We start from the raw sequence: 20,224 nt of genomic DNA, 5'->3' as shown, positions 1-20,224 counted from the left end.
TAACTAAATTTTAACTGAAATAATTTTAAGAGGCATGAACTGGGATGGGTAGATGTCTTAGCAAGTGATGTGTAGGAGCCCGTTTCCTAGAGAAGGCAGGTGTGTGCAGCAGCATGCAGAAAGTAGGTCCATGCAGCCCAGACAGCAACATTCCCAAGAAGCAGGATCGGCTCCAGCACATGCAAGGATTTATGGAGTTTACACTGATTTCTGGAGTTTACACGTGGACACTTCCACTACAGCACCCTCAGATCTGTCTTGACAGCATTGCATGCACTTAGGCTCAATGCTGAAAATACAATATGTTTTCAAACTAGTATAAGCCTTTTCTTGTCATTCTGTACCAAGTATACTGTGCAACCTAAGGAGTTGTGTTAAGGTGTTTGTACAGAGATTTTTTTGGTGATTCTGAGAGTTGTCTTGGTGACAGCCCATTAAGAGAGTGAGTTGTACTGGCAAACCGCTAGCACAGCAGACCTGAAGTTCAGTCCTATAGTGCCTGCTTTTTATTTAGAAATATAAAGTGCAACTGTTATGGATAAGGTATGTAGGGTTGGGTCCTTCAGGAACAGTAAGAGCTGTCTTTTCTGTTTAATAAGGAAGTTTAAAATCACTGCAGAGACATTTGAAAAGTTATGATGTTCTGTGTAAGGCAAAGATGAGTGGCTTAAGATCAAGAGAGACTGGCATTTGAAAAAAGTGATTTCTGCTTCTAGAGTTTATCTAATAATAGTAGCAACAAAAAAGCTGATATCACACATACTTCTTGCAGTTCAGAGCAATACCGCTAATGTTTTAGAAAGCTAGTGAGATAGTTCGGACTTAACCATTTTACTCATGCTGGGTAGGAAAACAGGGACTATATATCTAAATAATGTTGTGCTTCAGGAGACTGAATTAGAGAAAGGAGTTTGAACTACACAGCTAGATTGGGAAAGTATCAGAAAAAGATTCCAATTCTGTAAAGTGTCTACTATAATTATAGGAATTAGAGGATCATTACAAATAAAGTCCTAAGGAAACAAGCTCATAAATGCAGTGCAGAATGTTTATTCGCTGCATTCATTGTCAGTTGGTGACAGTGATCCTTTCACAGTGCCAGTCAAACTTGGTCCCAAGGAAAAGGGACTGGCTGGTAAGTACAGATCAAAGCTTTTACCTATACTATAAAACATGATACAAGTTCATCTGAATTAAAAAGGCAGTATTTCAGTAGGTGTTATCCAGTCATACCCTATATGATATTCAAGTAGAATATATATAGTGAAAGGTAGGTCATGTTAATTTATGCACAATGGCAAACTTGCAAGGTCTACTTCAGAATGAAAGTAAGATCAGAATACAGAAAAATAGAAGTAATATGGGCTGAAAAGGAAAATACAATAGGCTATAGGCTGAACAAGAAACAAGAGAATTAATAAAACAATATTCAACCTTCATCTCTCAGTTTAACAGAAAGGCATTTTCCCCATTAACTTTATTAAAATATATATGGTAATAAAGTATGTACGATTAAAAATGCAAAAAAGGCACAGAATCACTCCACATAAATGTACACTTAAAATTACAAAAATGGCACAAAATCACATAAAATCGTATAACATAATATTTAATTCCTTACCTAGTAATTACTTTTACTGTGGCTAATGTCTTAGATTTGAAACGTATCTACATCTGAATGTAGTTCAGACAACTCCTGTAATTGATAATTTTTCCAGGAAGGTAGCTGATTTTGCTAGAGACTGCAGATGTTTTTCTTGTCTTGCTAAAATAAAAATCTTAAGGCATTAGAACTATGTAAGAAATAAGTGTATTTGATATTTTTTATTTTTTTTAAATACAACTTTTATGCATTAAAAAAGTGGATCAGTATTCTTGTATCACATCATCAAAGTACTAGATTTATTTGTTTTTAATTTTCAGTAAAGTTGGTTGCGATCTATTATTTTATTGGGAGTTATGGTACAGGTTTTCCACAGATCTCCAAGTGAAACTTTTTTATGGACTGCTAAAACGTCACTGAAGTCAGTGTTCTTCATGGGAATACAAAGAATGCACTTCACAGCTCTCTGAAGAAATTACAGGACTGATTTTTCAGGAGTTTGGGTCCTAAATGACTTTTACATTTAATAAGAATCTCCACCAAGATTTTAGCACAGAAGGAAGATCCAAGCAATTACTTAGCTCTTCCAAAATGAAGAAAGGAAAGTTCCAAAGTAGGCAAGCTGAAATAGCAGGAAGTCTTCATCAAAACGTGTGAGATGAATGAGATGCTTAAGAAAGGCTTTTCAGGGCCAGATTCCAATTTTGCATAACGATTGCTTGGTTTTGTTCCATGTTCTCAATTATTATTATGTGTAGTCCTACAGTGTTAGCATAAAGAGATCCTTAAAATAATGGAGAGGAAAGTAAAAAGTGAAAAACAGATCCTCATTTCTATTGTTCCTCTTGCTTCTCTTCTTTCTCTTCATCAGCTGTAGCCTCTGACATATTGTTTCTTTTCCCCTGATCTTTTTCAGTGTGAGACAGTGTATATTCTTCTAAATAGGTTTTTGAAAGTAGTCCACAGGGGTGCATTTTAACTGCATCAAGTTGTGAGGCAGATTGTGCAAATTGCTCAGTGTGTACATTTAGGACCACTGTAAAAATAAATCCCATTCTGCAGCTGTTTTATTTGCTATTGAGCAGTGTGACACCAATAGCTGTTTAGGAAAAGCAACTCAGCCAAAAAAAAAAAAAAAATACTTCATATATTGGGGGTGTTTTCCTTATTGAAGAAATAGATTACTCCTTGATTTCTTTACCTTCCAACCTGCTTCCTGATGCTTCCAGCTTTAGTCAGAGGATCCATAGCTGGATTATGATGCAGGTATCTGTTCAGTGGTTGTACTACATGGCCACTGAATATTTTCCCAGGTCTAAGGTTGGTGAAATATTTTAGAGTACATAGAGATAAAGCCTTATCGTGCATAATATGGAGGGAAGGGACCTTAAGTGAGAATGCAGTGAGTGCCCCTGCCCCCAATGGATCAGGGTTTGTCCCTTTTCATTCTCAACAGACATTTTTCCGAGAGGTTCTTCAAAACTTTCCGTAATGGAAATACTTTGTATTTTACAGGCAGCCTTCTGTCTGCACTTACCTTCTCTTTTAGGAAGTGTTCCCCTGCTGTTTAACTGAAATCTCTCTCACTGCAATTTAAACCTGTTTTGTGGGTTATATTTAAGGCCCATCACTTCTCTTATCCCCAGTGGAAAAGGAAAGTAGCTCCCAGTAATTTTTACATATTTGGCTGTAAAGTCTTTCCTCATACTCTCCCTAACTATATGAACCATTTTTTTTCAAAACTGGATACACCATTCTAGCCTTACCAATATGAGTGAACTGGAAGGATTATTCCGCAGTTTTTCCATATAACATACTAGCTAATATACCAGGAAATGTCTGAACATTTTTATCAGCAAAACGCTGTTGATTCATGTTCTGCTCATTTTGACTCCACATTTTTTTCTGCCTTGTGAGTCATCTGCTCTATTGTAATTGTGAAGTTAATTGTTTCACCCACACAAGATGCTTTTAAATTGCCAAACTGAGTTGCGTCCTGCTTTTTTAGACTATCCAATTTGTCAAAATGGTTTTGAACTCTAATCCTGTTCTTCCAGCATTTGCAGTGGCTCCCAACTTTGTCATCTGACAGGCTTGATAAGTTCTTCCTGTCTTCCATCATTCAGGAAATATTGAATGATGCTAGAAGCAGAACAAACCCTATGAGCCACTTCATCCATCTATCCACTTTGACAGTAAGCCATTGATAACTGCTCTGAATACAATCTTCCAACAAGCGTCTACCTACCTTACATTAGTTTACGGTAATTCTCATCCCTCGCTTTTAAACTACTCTGCTGTTTGGCACATATCATTTTCATCCATCATAGCATGCTGAACGTGATTATGTTTTTATTCTCGATTTGTTTCTGTGTTGAATTGAAGTAGAGCAGGTGGAATGCTCAATGAGTTAATGTTCTGTGTACTGTATGTGCATTATTATTTGGTGAGCCTGAATTGTTTTCTAAAAATAGATTGAAAATTTTAGTACTTCCTGTGAGCCTAGCCTAAGAACTGGTGAATAAAGCAAAAGAACAAATAGTTAACCTTGAAATTCTCTATGCATGACTCTCTTAGTCTCTCTTTGTCTCAATCACATTACTTAGGTAAGGATGGAGACTTTGTATGTTTAGTAATTTGCCTCCTAAGAGATATCGACACTTCTCTTTTGCTGACCTCTGTTCTATAGAGTCTGAATACAGAAATGCTGGTGGTTACAGTCATCCTGTGTAATTTGGCTATATTTGGTGTTTAAAAATCTTCAGCTCCTCATATAGTAATTAAAACAGTAAACGGCTTTTTAGCTTTTTATCATGTTTGAAATTGAAACCTGACTTTATTTTTTAATTGGGCAAATGGTTTATGGCTGAGACAGCAGATAGAAATATGTATAAAACTATTGAAATAACAGGTTGTGTTAGTATCTTTATACAGGCAGAGACACACACACACACACCCCATCACCACCCCCCAATTTTTCACATCTTGAAAGTCAGAAACTCTAATTCTGATTTAGGTGCTCTTTAAGGTATTTAATCTTCCTGATCTCTTCCAAACCTTAGACAAAGGCTAGACTGTTCCATACATTAAGAGACAAATTAAAATACATGCCTAGGAAAAATCATCACTTTATTGAAATAATGAACTTTTCTTGGAGGAAATTGGATACAAAATGTGGCATCTTATACAAGTCATCTGTAGGCTAGACTTAAATCTGTAAATTAGGCTTTAAAAAAAGAAAATAAAAAAGAAGCAAGGGAAGCTGCTTAAAAAATAGTAATGGAGGAAAAGCTACAGTAGACAACACAAAACCCACTCAAATATTTCACTGATCTTTGGATCAGCTCTGTTAGTGAAAAAAAATTAATGTGGACCAAATTCTTATACACTAAGTTTATGTTAGCATCCTTTTCTTGAGTCATCTCATTTATAACAATAGAATTATTTGCAGAATGCATCATTATTATTCCCAATTAGTAAACCAATCAGTCCAAACCAGTCACAACTGTCAAATGCTTTTAGACGTAAGTATAATTTACCTTCCTTACCCAGGCTGTTACAGAGGAACTATGACCCTACTCTTTTACTGAATGTATTTTGCACCTATCACATCTGATAAATGTTTATTATTATCTTCTGAGTTTTACTGTTTCCCTGTTTTAATTTAAAAAATGCAACAGAAGCATATTCTTCAATGTTTTGCAGAATAACTTCTGTCCACTCCTATAGATGGAATAGAATAGTTGAATTACACAAATGTTGTACTTCAAGGCTGCTTCATTGGTTTTATAAGCACTGGATTTCATTGGATTTGTCGGGTCCTGAGCACAACCTCCTTCAAGGAGTTTAGTCAGTTAAGTTTAGAAGTGTAGCTGGCTGCATTCAAGGTCAACTGCTTTGCTGATGTGAGCTGTCATGAAGAAAGCTTCATGCAGAGGCTGTATCTCCTTGTCCTTGGGAACAGCTTTTGGGCTGAGGCTCTTCTGCTGGCCCCCAGCTGTGCTACATCTGCAGCTGGTCTTGTGCTTTAGCAGTTCTGACCCACTTCCAGACCCTCTGGCTGGGTTTCCTGGCCTGGTTTCAGACCTACCTTTTTGCTGTGCACTTGCTGGGTGACCGTCAGACTCTGTGGCTCAGCCTGGCCACTGTCTCTGGATCTGAAAGGGACCCTGACTGGCCCCTTTGCAGTCTGGCTCCTCGTTGGGGAGGTCACAGCTCCTGCCTGCCTTTTTTCTGTGCTCTGCTCCTAACTCACCTCTAACTGCACTGCAGCTGGCCTTGCTGCTCCTAACCCCTCCTGCCCCATGCTGGAATGAAAAAATCACTGATTACGCATCCAGTTCTTTGGGAGCAAGAGATTATGCAGTTGCAGACATAAAACAGAGGTTTCATTTTCATCCAGAATTATATTTATAAAATATGTAAGACAACAACCCACAATATTTTATGGTGATCATTTACAAAAGTGTAGGTTACAAGACTGATATTATGTTGTTTGGGAGTTTATGTAGCAAGCATATTGCTGTATTGGAATTCCTTACACCCCCTTGTTCTTAGCTTGGTCCTTTGCTCAGCCAAGAAGAGAAGGTCTGATCAGATTCCTAATGTTACAATACTAAAGATAAATGGATTCTAAAATTTACTAAAATGCATCTCTATTAATGATAAGGAACAGGAACATTTCTTTATTCACCAGAAGTACATGAATAGACAATCTTGGCATTTCAGCCAGTGTCATATCTAAGAAGCTTATTTAATATAAACTATCCCATGTGAAAGAAAAATTGCTATTTGAAGTCTCCATAGCTATGTTAGTCCCAATAGAGAAATCAAAACTAAGGGATTTGCAGTAAGTATTGATTGACATCCAAACCCTCCTGACAGTACTTAATAAAGAATGGGGGGTGGGGTGGGGGGTGCGGGGGGAGAGAACCAATAAATACAGTCTGAGAGCTAATGAAATGCATGATCAGGCCCCGTAACAGATATGTATGATTCAGAGTGTGAACTTGGCCACTCTATTCAACATGCACATCTTAACAAATATACAGTACAATATAGAAATCTTCCCTTCTTTTTTTTTTTTTAATGACTTCCAAAGACTTGGTGAGTCACTGTCAATGTCTGCCCATAAACTGTGCCCTTCAACTCTCTAAGTACAAGGCGCTCTTCTTTATGCCTCATAAGAACCCTCAAACACCATGGTTTAAAGGAGCTGCTGCAATGGTGGTTCAGTTCCCCTCAGCACTCTTACACTTCGCTTAACCACTAAGATAATTCAATAACTTGAACTTCGTGTTCTCTCTTCACAGACAAATTATTTTTTTAAAAAATAGAATTCAAAAACAGGATTAAAAGGAAATAAATGCCATGTTTTACTTTAATATTTAGAGTTGTTTTCCCTAGGTCTAGTGGGAGTTCTTTAGCTGATTATGATCTTTTTATTATAATGAACATTACTAGACTGTCATGAGTATGATTGAAATCTACCATTAAACATTTAGTATTGCACTTCTCATACTGAATGTTTTCAATATAATATCACATTACAGGTGGAGAAATTTTTGGACAGATTTTTTTTTTTTTTTCTATTAGATGTTCATAAAGTTTATAGGGGTTTGCCTGAATCTGGCCCCGTATTTAACTGGACTGTCCCTTGCAGATACCTTCCTGCTAGCTCACTGACATTTTGTATTTTATATACTACAGATCGTTTTACTTCTCTGTCTTTAAAAACTTCTAACCTAATAAAGTGGGTTATAGCAGCTTACTGAGGAGATTGTCCAACAAGTGACCCTCCTGAGTAGGGACAATGAGGTGACTGTGAGGTGACTGTAGGAGTTTGCAGTACTGGTGACTATGCTGAAAGACATACAGAAGGAGATGCTGCCATTCTCCAGCAGAGGTTTAGGCACTCAGTTTAGGACTTAAGGGAACAGCTGTAGCCTGCATTATATACAAGAGCTGATTAAGTAATGGTTTGGGGTTTAAAATATTTGAAAACATCTGACAAATACAGTTAACAGTGCTTACAGCTTAAGTTTATTATGTCGTTGTCGTCTTCTGGTTGTGAATTCTGTGGGTAAACAATGGATTTCTGTTGGAGGTAAGACAGAAACCAAAATGTTTATCAGGAAGAAAATGTAAAAATTAATATGTATCACAGGTATGATTGATTCTTGGCTTTTGGACCACAATTTCATTGCACTTTTAAATAAATAAAGGTAAGTGACCTCGAATATACTTTTCTGAGAATCTCAAATTCTTCTTTATCCTTGGTACTAAGAGGCAATTGAACTGGCTGTTTAGGAGTTCAATTTTTATATAAATATTTACACATATTTATAGGAATACTTGCAAAACTGGATTTGGTCTGTGTCTGACTTTTTCCCCCCCTTATTGTAGCTATAATTAAAACAGCTCTTCCCAATATGGACAGAGAAGCCAAAGAAGAATATTTTGTGGTCATCCAAGCAAAGGATATGGGAGGACATATGGGTGGACTCTCTGGAACTACAACAGTGACAATTACACTCACTGATGTTAATGACAATCCTCCTAAGTTTGCACAGAGTAAGTGCTATTGCATGTATTACATGTTCTCTTATATAAAAAAGTAATGTAGGGGGTTTTGTGGCTTGTTTTTTTTTTTCTTTTAATTATCATATTGCCTGGGTTTATAGTGTAATTTAAAAATATGTAGCTGCTACTAGAGAAAGATTAATAGTGCTCTGTCTGATTAAGAGCTTAGGAAAGAGGGATTTATGTCCACAACAGTGCACACAGCTCTCTGTCTTCCTTGTTACCCCTCTTACATTCAAACAAAAGGACTTGGAGATTTTTTAACATATATTTATTTGCTTTCAGTGCAGCTGTTTCTAAGTGCTAGTTTTAGATGCTGTTATACATGCTTCCATCTCACGCAGGCAAGTGACACCAATGGTAAAAGACATATATAACTGATAAAAGAAATAAAGGTTTGACTAATTAGGTAATAGTGAAGAAAATAAAGGCTATAAGCCTTAGTCTAGATAATTGTTGATCTTTAATTCAAAATCCATATTTACTACTGTGGTTCCAATGGATATCTTGCTGGGCTAGGTTAAAATGATTTGGCATCCTGCTGAGATTCTCTACAAGCTTGGTAGTCTGTCTCAAAGATGAAGACAAAAAGAAAAAAGAAGAGGGAAGAGTGTAATGACTGTATTGGTTTTATTTGGAACAGGTACAATCTATTGCACTATAAGTAACCTACATTTTTATCCAGCTTGTTCTGAAAAACTAAAGTTGTAAGGTATTAAGAGCCTGGTTTGGGGTTGGAGAATGTTTGCATCTAGACTTTGTATCATTTTTACTTTATCAGAGGCATGTTTTTCTAACAAAGTATTTATGTACCCAATGTAAAATTAATTGTTTTCCACATATGTATGACTTGAAGTCCCCTTTTGCCCTGTCTGAAGATATAAAGAGTAAAATTGGTTTGTCCTAGTACTTGGCATGTGATAAAACCTCTGCTATAGTCTAGAAAATGCACATACAGATAGAGAAAAATTGTAAAATACATCTGCAGTGGTAAAAGCTTATTTACAAAATATGTATTTTATTACCTCATCATAGTGTTTTTTAACAGATAAGCACTCTATGCACAGTAAAAGGTTTTCTCTCATAAGAAAGGCGTACATTTTTTACTTCATATCACATTGCATTGCTTGCACTCACGTAGCAGTGTTTTCCAACATATGATGACAATTTCCCTAATAATGTAAACATCTATAGCTGAGACTCGTGGCTGAAGTGTATCACCAGAATGCAGAGGGGCATGCCTTTTACACCTGCAATGTACTGTAGCTCTAAGTCAGTGACTACAGATCTACTTTTGCCAGCTTACCTGCCTTTTATATTTGTATCAGCATTTTCTGTCTCAAAAAGCTTTTGCCTGCCAGTATGAAAAAAAGCTGATCAGAAAATCAGCAACACAACTGGTACTAATTGGTACATTTGCCGGAGGTCTCAGCAGGAAGCACAGGAGTGGATGTATATGGAGATGAAACTGTACTTCCCCGGTGCAGTTTGCTCGTATCTGTTTTCCAGTAGTTTGGATACAGTGACACACTGACTCAGGAACATGAGGAAAACTGCATCGCAGATCCCTGAAATATTTCCTCTGTGGAAAACGTAGGTTAGTTTTCCTTCAACAGAATAAGTTGCTGTCTTTGAAGCTGTTACAACTATTGCACTCCAGTGCAGGATTCAAGCTGCCACCTAGAAATAGCCACCCTGTCACAGCACTGACCGTTGTGCAACCTCGTGAGAAAATACCTGCATGTACTGTAACTTTGCATTATGTGTACACTGCATTTAATGAGGGTGAGCCATAGTAAATCTTGCAACTGGATGTTATTGCAAATTCTGCCTTTTAAAACTAAGCATTCATAGCATGCTGCCTAGCATTACAGATTAGTCATGACTCTGGCCTTATACAAGAGCTGATCAAGTCTTTAATGTATTTTTTTTTACACTGTTGAAGCACAGTTGGCATTTGCTTGGAAAGGAAAATAAGAAAGGATCAAACTTACAATAGAGCCTAAGCAGAATGAAATAGGAATTCATAAGATGTAATACATGCTGCTTTCACAGTAAATTGTAATGAACTCAGAAAGCAGTGTGTTTTATCGTTTATTGTTTCCAGGCAGGACAGAAATGTATATTTATGGTTTGATTTCAAAGAGCGTTAGCCTCCTGGGCTTTAGAAATGAAAAAGATGAACTTTCCCTACTTCTATGATCTCTGAAATAATTTTAGAGGCATTTTGTAAGTCACAGATATTTTTTTACCTGGAAGTTTACTGTAGGATTGTACTGAGAATAACTGTGCACTCCTGTGAAAGCCAAGGGTTTTCAAAGATGCATAATGCAGATTTTTGGTCAGCTCTGCACTATGACTTCTTGACAGGACAATTCATAATTCTTGAGAGCAATTTGTGTAAAACACTCAGCTGCATCATAAGATTTTTTTACAACATTTTGTAAATTATCTTAATAAATCTGAGAGAAAAATACCAACTTAAAAATGCAATCAACTGTGTCTGGAGATTCAAACCACAAAGCAGTATAAATTATGAACACATAATTTCGTCTCCTGAGGCACTTGATTGCTTTGGCTGCTCGTTGTTTGTGAGCCATTATGAATATTCTTGAGTAATCTTGATGATCTCCAAATTATCACTAATAATTTAGCCTAGAAATATGAAAGCAAAAAAAATTCACTTTGGGACAGATTATATGTAGAGCCAATATATGTATTTGTGAATTCCTCGCAGTTTCCTATTGGTAATGCAATCAGCCTACAAATGGTTAAAGCAACAATTCCAAAATATTTTGGGTTTAGATAACTAATAGCAACATGTAACAGCAAAAACCACCTGTTGCCTTGGAACAGCTGTGAGGACAGAAAAGAACAAGTCCAGAACCCTTTGTAAAAAACTATTTTGTGTTGGGTACTAACCTTGAATACCTTTTAACTATTTTAACTACTAAGTAGCACTGCAATTGATTAGATCACATATTAACTGTAGCTTCAATAAATGTCAATTAGTGAGAGGTAAAAAAAAAAAAAAGCACTCCATAAAGAATTTTTGATGTAAAGCATGCATGTGTCTTCTGTTTTTCAGAGTACTGGTAAGAACTGGGAGATATTATAACAGAATTGGTATTTCGAGTTTTCTTTTAAAAAAACACATTTACCTAAAATAATATATTGCAAGTTCTAAGCAGATTTTTGACACTTCTTAGGTCAGAAGGTCTGAAGCAAGTATTACAGAAAATAAAAAACTTGACAATTTGAATGGCACTTTCTAGTGGATTCTATTTTAACCCTACAACCAAATAGTAAATGCAGTAATGATTGCTATGAAAAGTTATTATCGCCTTTAAAAAAAATATTTGGGGAGTTTCCTTCAATGTTTCTATTTAGTTTCTTACCACAAAAAGGAAGCTGGAAAGGGTTAAACAGACAAAACCAAATTAAATTTAAAGGATAAAAAAGTAGTAAAGACCTGAAATTGTATAAAGCATCTTTAAAGCATTAGACCATTTTCTACAGAGTGAAAGCCAAAGTTTCATAGCTGAACTCTAACTGCATGTCTATAAATAAAATGGTAAGTTCAGTGGTGTCTGCAGTAGAGAAAGTTACATACTTCCAGTGTTGGAGGTAGGTTTTTATTGATGTTTGCCAGCACTAAGCATCCCTGCAAGAAAGAAGCAGGCTATTACTGTAATGAAAAGAACATTCACATATAGTAAACTGAATATTCCTATATGAGGAACATGTTTTGCTGCTTTCTGTAAATAACTTGTGTAAATGTGGTTTGTATCAGCTGCACATCTCAAGAGTTTGCATTGGGGAAGTATAAACAAATGAAGAGCACACAAGAGATACTGGAAACAGGTGTAATATTTAGTCTTTTCCTCTTATTTGTAAGGTCTGTATCACTTCTCAGTAATGGAAGATGTTGCTCTTGGTGAGCCAATAGGAAGGGTGAAAGCAAATGACCTGGATATTGGAGAAAATGCGAAATCATCCTATGATATTATTGAAGGAGATGGGATGGATATATTTGAAATTACTACAGACGCCCAGACTCAAGACGGCATTATTAGAGTGAGAAAGGTAAATGGTATCTTTTATAAAAAAAATAATAAATGTTTATTTTACATACAAACACCCAGCCACACTTTACTTTATGAGAAAATGCTGGATTTTCAAGAATTCTTTTATCTATGGATGGGGTGTCAAGCCTGTGAACTGATAAAAAAGGGTTGTATTAGCCATGTCCCTCAAAATTGCCATTTAGGTGACAACTGGGGAGACGTCCATGGAAGTATTTGCAGTGCTGGGAATGTGTTAATCTTATCTGGGCTTCCATGTGGTCAAATCAGATTGGTTTTGCTTTCTTGGTTCCAAAGGAGAAGAGCAGATTGATATGCTTTGTTTGTTCCATAAAATCATAAAATCAGATACCTTTTTCTCTATTATTTGATTTGCTGTATGACTGGTAAAATAGTATTCAGAAAAATAAATAATTTGAGGCATATTATTTAATCACCTGATGTATGAGAGACTGTCTTCCAGCTTTTCTCATGCTGAACTCTCTTTGCTCAATGAATAGTGATGTCAGTGAACCTTATCAAGCAGATCAGTGCTGTTTCATATGAGAAGTGCCAATTTCAGGCCCTGAAGGAGTCTGCAATTGTTACATTTTCTATGTTTGTACAGTCTTGATGTATGGAAGGTGCATCAAGATATATTCTTGATGTGCAATGTGCACAACAGAAGGACCACCCAATTATATACAGAAATGTGCAGAGAGACAGCATACCTAGAACAAAACTTGGCCAGTAATGTCAATGAAATATTAATTACAGATTTAATTATCATCATTTTTTGTGGAAGGAGGAGAGAGCTGATTCTCATGCTGTGTTCTGAAAAAGGATACGAATATAATTTGTAACTCTGGCATAGAGGGTTTTAAATACATAACAGAGCACTCTAAATTAATCTTTGTTTTCTCTAAAACCCAAAATAAACCCCTAAAACATGACATTCCAATGGAAAAAAAACAAAACAAAACAAAACAAAACCCAAGAAGAATCCAGTGAGTACGGGTAAATAATATTCAACTTGTACCTGTGATTAAAGAGGTCAGGTAGGGTCCCTGTCAAAAGATTATATTTTCTGTTTCTTGGTTGTCAGCCCTGTAGATTTATAATAAAATTATGTGTATTTACATAAATTTAGATCTGTTTTCCTAAAGAGAAAATTATGATATACAATCCTGATCTTTCTTACTGTTATTTATTGTATGCTGTGGCCTCCTTTGAAAACTAAGGCAATTAGCCTTTTGCCCCAGTTCCCTTGGCTTTATTTCACAACTGAGCCTCTAACAAAATGTTGTTTCATATATTCATTTTGACAGCAATAATCATTCTGGTTCTGCTACAGTAGATGATGTATGGAGGGTGCTGTTCAGCAACAGATTTTCTCCAGCATAAATTCATGGAGTTTAGACAATGCAGAGTAAATTTTCAATATGATATTCTGATTAAGCATGACTAAATGTATTGGGGTACTGTCATTTCTGTAAAGTACATGAAAAGCCGTTGAAAAAATGATACAGGAGCTATGATTGGCAAATTGTGAATATGCTGATTTATAAATCACCATTCATAATTACAAAAGCTTACTAATTTAAGAGCTTCTAAAGAAGCAAGGTTTTCTCGTGTTTACTAGAATTTGTGAGAAAGAGCAAATCCCGTTAGAGCTTGATTCATACCTGAAAAAAATCAACAAAATTTGAAAGTATACATATTGAAGGCTTTGACAGATTTCCTGAAGGTTCCTGTTTGTGCTCTTGCTGGTATTTGCATTGCAGATTTAGAGTTTCTATGTCCTTTTCTTTTTATCCCTGGGACATTGTAATGCAAATCTTAATATCTTTCCAATGCTTGGCAATTTGCATCTTTGAAATTTGAATCGTTGTGAGACACAAGAGAATTATGTAGTGAATCTACTGATGTGCTTTAAGACACAAACTTGAATCTCCTATAATGAAAAATTCTAATATTCAAGTGTCACAGATTTGTTTTTTATTTGGCATTTCATTCCTTTAAACCCACTGTGTTTTCATCTTTTATGTTTTAATATGGAACTGTAAAACAGTAAAAACAATGGTGACATGGCAGGTATATTGATAGAATAAAGTAATCAGTTTCATGCTTCTCTCTCTGAAAAAAAAAAAAAAAAAAAAAAAAAAAGAAGTAAGATACAGAAATAGAAATTGCTAGTTTTAAGAAATTCCTGAGAGATGTCTGCCTCATTTACCCCTATAAACAGAAATGCAGAGCTACCTGAAGTGCAATAATATTGAAACACTTTCTTATATGATTAGCTCTACATTTTTCCATATGATGCCTCTTATGTCCAACAAATAATAATTGTTATTTCTTTGAATTTCTCACATTGTTCTGGAAGTAATAAAATATTTATTCCTGTGGAGCTAGTATAATTCTTTTCTTATCTCCAACTAACAAAGCAGTGATTAAGTACATGATTAATATGCAAGTCATGTCATCACCAACAAATCTGTAGTATTTATCTGATATGTAATTGTAATAGTATAATTCATGAGAGAGAGTATCTTGGTAAATTTCTTGTGAAAAGCAAGAAAACAAAGAGACTTGTTTTTTCTGAGGCTGGTTAATAAACAGATATCAATATATGACTTGAAAGTTTACAGGTTGGATTTCTGGGAGTGGGAAGTGATTGCATTAAAACTCACTGAATGTACGTAAATACACATAACTTCCATCCATCAGCATTATATTCACTTGTTCTTTCTCTGTGGCCATTAGTAAAAGACATTTATCTTTGTCATTCCTAACAGCCACTGGACTTTGAGACCAAAAAATCCTATTCTCTGAAGGTAGAAGCAGCCAACATTTATATTGATCCTCGCTTCATCAGTGGAGGACCATTCAAGGATACAGCAACGGTAAAAATTGTAGTAGACGATGCTGATGAGCCACCAGTCTTTTCATCACCTACTTACCTACTGGAAGTGCATGAAAATGCTGCTATTAACTCTGTGATTGGTCAGGTGGCTGCCCATGACCCTGACGTGTCTTCCAGTCCTATCAGGTAGTGCTGCTTTGAAGTTCCCTTTGAAAAAAACTACTGGCAGGATGCTAAGTATGTTTTCCCATGCGGTATATGACACTCTTCTCATGCCATTTGATTTCTATGAAAATACTTGCATAAGATTTTTTAATCATGTAAGATTTATCAGTTCAGATCATTTTCAAAATCAAAAAAATGCTCCTTGCCACATGAGTAGTCTTACGAAACAGTAGCAGTGCAATGAAAATAAGAAACCGGGTGTACAAGGTTGGATGGGATTCAATCATCAGTGTGTATCTGCAGATTATTTTGAGTAATCTCCTAGTGCCTGCACTAACAATACTGAGTTTATTCCATGTAGTTATAAGGTTGTCAAAACATATTTTGTATTCCTTTGGCTAAACCCATTCCTGGTTTAAAGATAGAAAATCAGAGATGATTGTGCCTGTATGACTTTTGCATCTTCAGTTTACAATATTTTCCTTTTTGATCTAACTTGAACAAAATCTGCTATTCCAGTTTCATCACATCGATGTTTAATGACCACACACCTTCTACTCCTCCTTTGTCATGGCTAGTATGGTATGATGCAAAGGTTCCCAAAAGACATTTTGCTATGTGTAGTACTGCCTGTTAAAACCATTATGAAAACAAACACCAAAACGTCAAATGCATAGGAAAGGTATATTTGGAGAGGGTCTATTTAATAATAATCATCACTGTGTGTTACTGCCTTAGGGAGTTTAAGCTATGCAAGCAGTCTTCAGCAGGATGATGTTAATTGTTATAATCTGTCACTTAAGACCATTTTCTAATCATCATCATTTACATATAGATTTGTCATAGAGCAAAACTTTAAACCTTTATTTAGGGGGCCTACATATTGCACATTTTAGTATTTTCAGAATTAGAAATTCAGAATTTCCAACACGTTTGGATGTATTAGCACTTGTGTGTGAAGATGTTGGAGACTATGTTGGTCTCTCATTTCTAAATAATCCTTCCCAAACTAGCTAAATGTAGCATTCACTGTCACAGATATCTAGACAAATTAATTGATTAATATATTTTCTACTGCAGCACACAACTCAGACAGTGTTAATAGGCAACAAATTCCTTTTCTTACCAGAGAAGCTCTCAGGATGCTCAGATGGTAATATGATCATAGAAATAGGAAATAAATGAGGGTAGTTACCTAGATCAGAAAAATGTTACATAAACAGAGAAAAGTAATAGAGAATTCACAGTCTGATCTATTACAATTTAAGCAGTGGCCCCACCCCTAATTTTATTACTGCTGTCACCTGGCATCTGTGAAAAAGGACTTACTCCGCTACTAGAAAGACGGGGTCTTCTGAAACCAGCCACAGTGGCAGCAAGTTGGCTTTCTTCCCTTTATTCCAGCTTGATAGTCATTTCTCTTTCAATTTAACCTTAGTTCCTTCCCTCTGCCCTGTTCTGCTTTACTCTGAGCTTGGTCCTGTGCTCCTCTGCCTCTTGATTGTGTCCCCTCTGCTCCTCATCTCAGCCTGACTTCAACTCTGCTTCAGTCCTACCTTGGCTATTTTTCCAGTCTTGTTCTGTTTCCCTGGAATTCTTTTCTAGTCCTGCCTCAAAGCCCTAATAATTTAGACCAGCTACAGGCCTACCTATATCCTAAAACTGTCACTCTCCATTTTGTCCAAGCCTGTAAAATTGAACTGAGTAAAATATTTACCTCATTTCCATTTTTTCAGAATTTTATAGATATGTTCAAAATTTTAAAAGCATAAGTATTTTATATATGCAAACTGAATTAGAATTTCATTACTCATCAAGTTATATAGAAACAATATACATAAAAGAGAAGTAGCCAAAATTCATTATATTTAAAAAAAAGGCATTTAATTAGTGTGACATATGTCCTCTGTAAAAATGTTATATGCAGTACTTCGTAAGATTTAATTTTTCTACAGTATTGGCTTGATAGCTACTTCAAGATACAGAGCTTGATTTTCTATGCAACTTATTTTTCTTCTTGTTTGCTCATCTCATTAATTTGGCTTTATCTGGCATAGCTCTGGAAAGTCCAAATTCTGGTTTTTCAAATTTTTTTGGCAAAAAAATATTTTAAGAAAAAAAAAAAAAGAAAAAAGGATTTCAAGTCAGTAATTCTACTATTACAGAAGCAAAAATATTCATCAGGGGAAAGCAGGGAGCAAAAATGTAGTTACTTTCTTTCCAAGTTGGAACAAAATTAGAACATGGCAGATTCTAACAAAAATATGTGGAAGCATTGGGTTTTTGGATTAGAATGCATCATTTTGATTGTGCATTAAAAGTGTTTATTCCATTATTGTACCATGTAAATTTTATGTATATGTTTAATGATACACTTTCAAAAATATTAATCATAAGTTAAAAATTGAAAAACAGAATGAAAACATTCTATTTTAAAAATAATGGACATTTTGATGCTGCCTGGCCATTTTTTAATGTTTTTTTCCTTTAAAACAGAATTTTAGGAGACAATAGCTAATTGCATTTCAAGGAAATAATATTTTTCAATAGCTATCTGTTCTATCAATATTCTGGTGAGAGCTTTTGTGTGCATTTGTTATGAAAACCCTAACAAAAAAAAAAAACATGAATCAACTTAGGTGCTACCAATACCATGTCTCCTGCACATTAGTCTTATACATCAAGGCTCAGTAAACTCAAAGTATTGCAGTACCATAAATGAAATAAAACTTAGATATCTCTGAACATGGAAATAGTCTGATAATTGAGTAATGAGACAAAATAGTAGAGAATTTAGAAAAAATACTATAGAAAACAGACTGGAAAGAAACTTTTCCTAGGTTTCATTAAAAAAAAAAAAAAAAAAAAAAAAAAAAAAAAGAAGTTTAACCTCATTTCTATTCAATACAACAGTACTTTGGCTTTATGCTTGCGTAGAAGAAATGAAACACATTCTCTGGTCTTTCCATTACTTGCTATAAAAGATATGAACCCTATCACAGATTTACAAGCAGGTGTATAGGTGGGTTACCAGTCTGGTTCTAAGCGTGCCACCCTTATGTAAATACCTAAAGAAGGCTATTTAGTGATGTCTGGTGTCAAATGCAGAGGTTTGGCAGTTATTAGCCTGAAATCTCTGTATCAGCCACAGAAATTCAGACATCTGTAGATGGATGGGGCTAAAGGATGCATATGTTGTATGGGCCTTTTCTCGTTGTTGTTGAGCCCTAATTGTGGATAAGGCACCTTTGTATGGCTAACTGCTAACGTGGTATTTGGCTGAATTGTGCTTTCATCACCTGTTTCTCCAAGGAATATGAATTATCTGACAGGAGGCTGTAAGGCAAGTGGGGGTCGGTCTCTTCTCCCAGGTAACAAGCACCAGGACAAGAGGAAATGGCCTCAAGTTGTGCCAGGGGAGGTTTAGACTGGATATTAGGAAAAGTTTCTTTAAGGAAAGGGTGGTCAAGAATTGGAACAGGCTGCATAGGAAGGTGGTGGAGTCACCATCCCTGGAGGTGTTTCAAAGACATGTAGCTGCGGCGCTTACCGATATGGCTTAGTGATGGGCTTGGCAGCCCTGGGTTAATGGTTGGAGCCGATGTTCCCAGAGGTGTTTTCCAACCTACGTGATTCTGTGATTGTATGGTTCTACAATCTCTTCATATTGGTTGTTCATATAGTTTAACTACATCATATCTTACATAACCCAGTATTTTTAAAATAAACAGCAGAATTTCTCTTTTGTCTTTGTTTGCTCTTCTGCTGTGCATGGCGGTTAAGGGCCTGGCTCACTTTTAAGCCTGATGGTGTAAAGAATTTACAAATTTGTCTAACAGTTATTAACACAGTTAGTGGTTTGTCTTATTCTAGCCTAGTCACTTCAGAAGTATTCGTTAGTGGCTCGCTACCACAACTAGACCACATGCGTCTCTCTTGGGAAAGGGACTCAGTGAATTCAATTAAGCTAGTCATAAAGCTTTACTGCACTTTATTTAGTAAGGGTGGTACATTCTGGCTTATAGTATAATTAGGCTTGAAAGATCGTTATCCATTAGCATACAAATCTTTTGATTTCAGTTGTAGTTATTTCATGTTTCTGTTGTTATTTTATAACCACAGTCTATTTATCTGTGGTAAGTTATCTTCGATAAAGCATGATCCAAGTGCATAGAAAAAATCAGGAGTAATAATCTTTCCTCCTATACTGTACCTGCCCTCCTATAAACCACTGCCTTTCAGTGTCTTTGTGGAAAGATAAGCTTCACTGGCAGGTTTTCCCCATTCATATCAACAGAGATTTCATCTTTGGCAGCAGCTGATCATTTTCTTAATTCACAGCAGGCCTTAAAAACTGAGATATGATATTTTCTGCCTCCCTAATTGTGCAGCTGTTTATCTGTTACTAAGTAGTGTGTCCGATCTGCCTGGCATTAATAAACAATGGTGATTTACCACTGATGAGGTATCAGTACTGTGATTTAAATCTCAGCAGGTGCAGCAAAAAAAGAATTTCTGCTCTTATTTACATTGAGGCAAATAAAGAATAGATAAAATTAAGCCATAATAGCAATAGCAATTGTGCAGGAGCAGGACTGAGAATCATTTTAAGTCTCCTGTTAAACCACTGTGGGGGTGTTCCTATAATTGCCATAGCAGACCCATAAACTAACCAAAACTTCCCAATAACCTGTGCTGGGTTTATTGCAATTTCAAATGATATTATTTCCCAAGATATTCTTTTCTCATTTTTAGAGAAATCTATGTTTTATGTATAGCTTATGGATTTGACAATGCATTCCCATTAAAAAGAGTTACAATACTATTATCATGAAAAGGAAACTGCAAATGTACTATTAGTTTTCCTAGTTTTATGACACTGCAGATCTTAATTTTTATTTTTGTACCAAATATTTATCAAATTAAAATCGCGAGAGGGTTTTACCT

The 20,224-nt window shown here is 35.7% G+C and overlaps 1 protein-coding gene across 4 annotated transcripts in view; it reads left to right on the top strand.

The window, feature by feature from the left end:
- Positions 1-20,224, top strand: part of CDH8 (cadherin 8) — a 230,399-nt gene that overhangs the window by 153,357 nt on the left and 56,818 nt on the right. For all 4 annotated transcript variants that reach the window (XM_080411176.1, XM_080411177.1, XM_080411179.1 and 1 more), the window contains exons 6-8: positions 8,009-8,176; positions 12,084-12,271; positions 15,045-15,298. In XM_080411176.1, the coding sequence (XP_080267302.1) occupies positions 8,009-8,176; positions 12,084-12,271; positions 15,045-15,298 (610 nt within the window). The remainder of the gene's footprint in view (positions 1-8,008; positions 8,177-12,083; positions 12,272-15,044; positions 15,299-20,224) is intronic.

This window comes from Falco punctatus (genome assembly GCF_963210335.1).
Source record: "Falco punctatus genome assembly, chromosome: 14".
Taxonomy (NCBI): domain Eukaryota; kingdom Metazoa; phylum Chordata; class Aves; order Falconiformes; family Falconidae; genus Falco; species Falco punctatus.
Note: the sequence above shows the minus strand (reverse complement) of the source record. Positions and strands in the feature narration are given on the sequence as shown.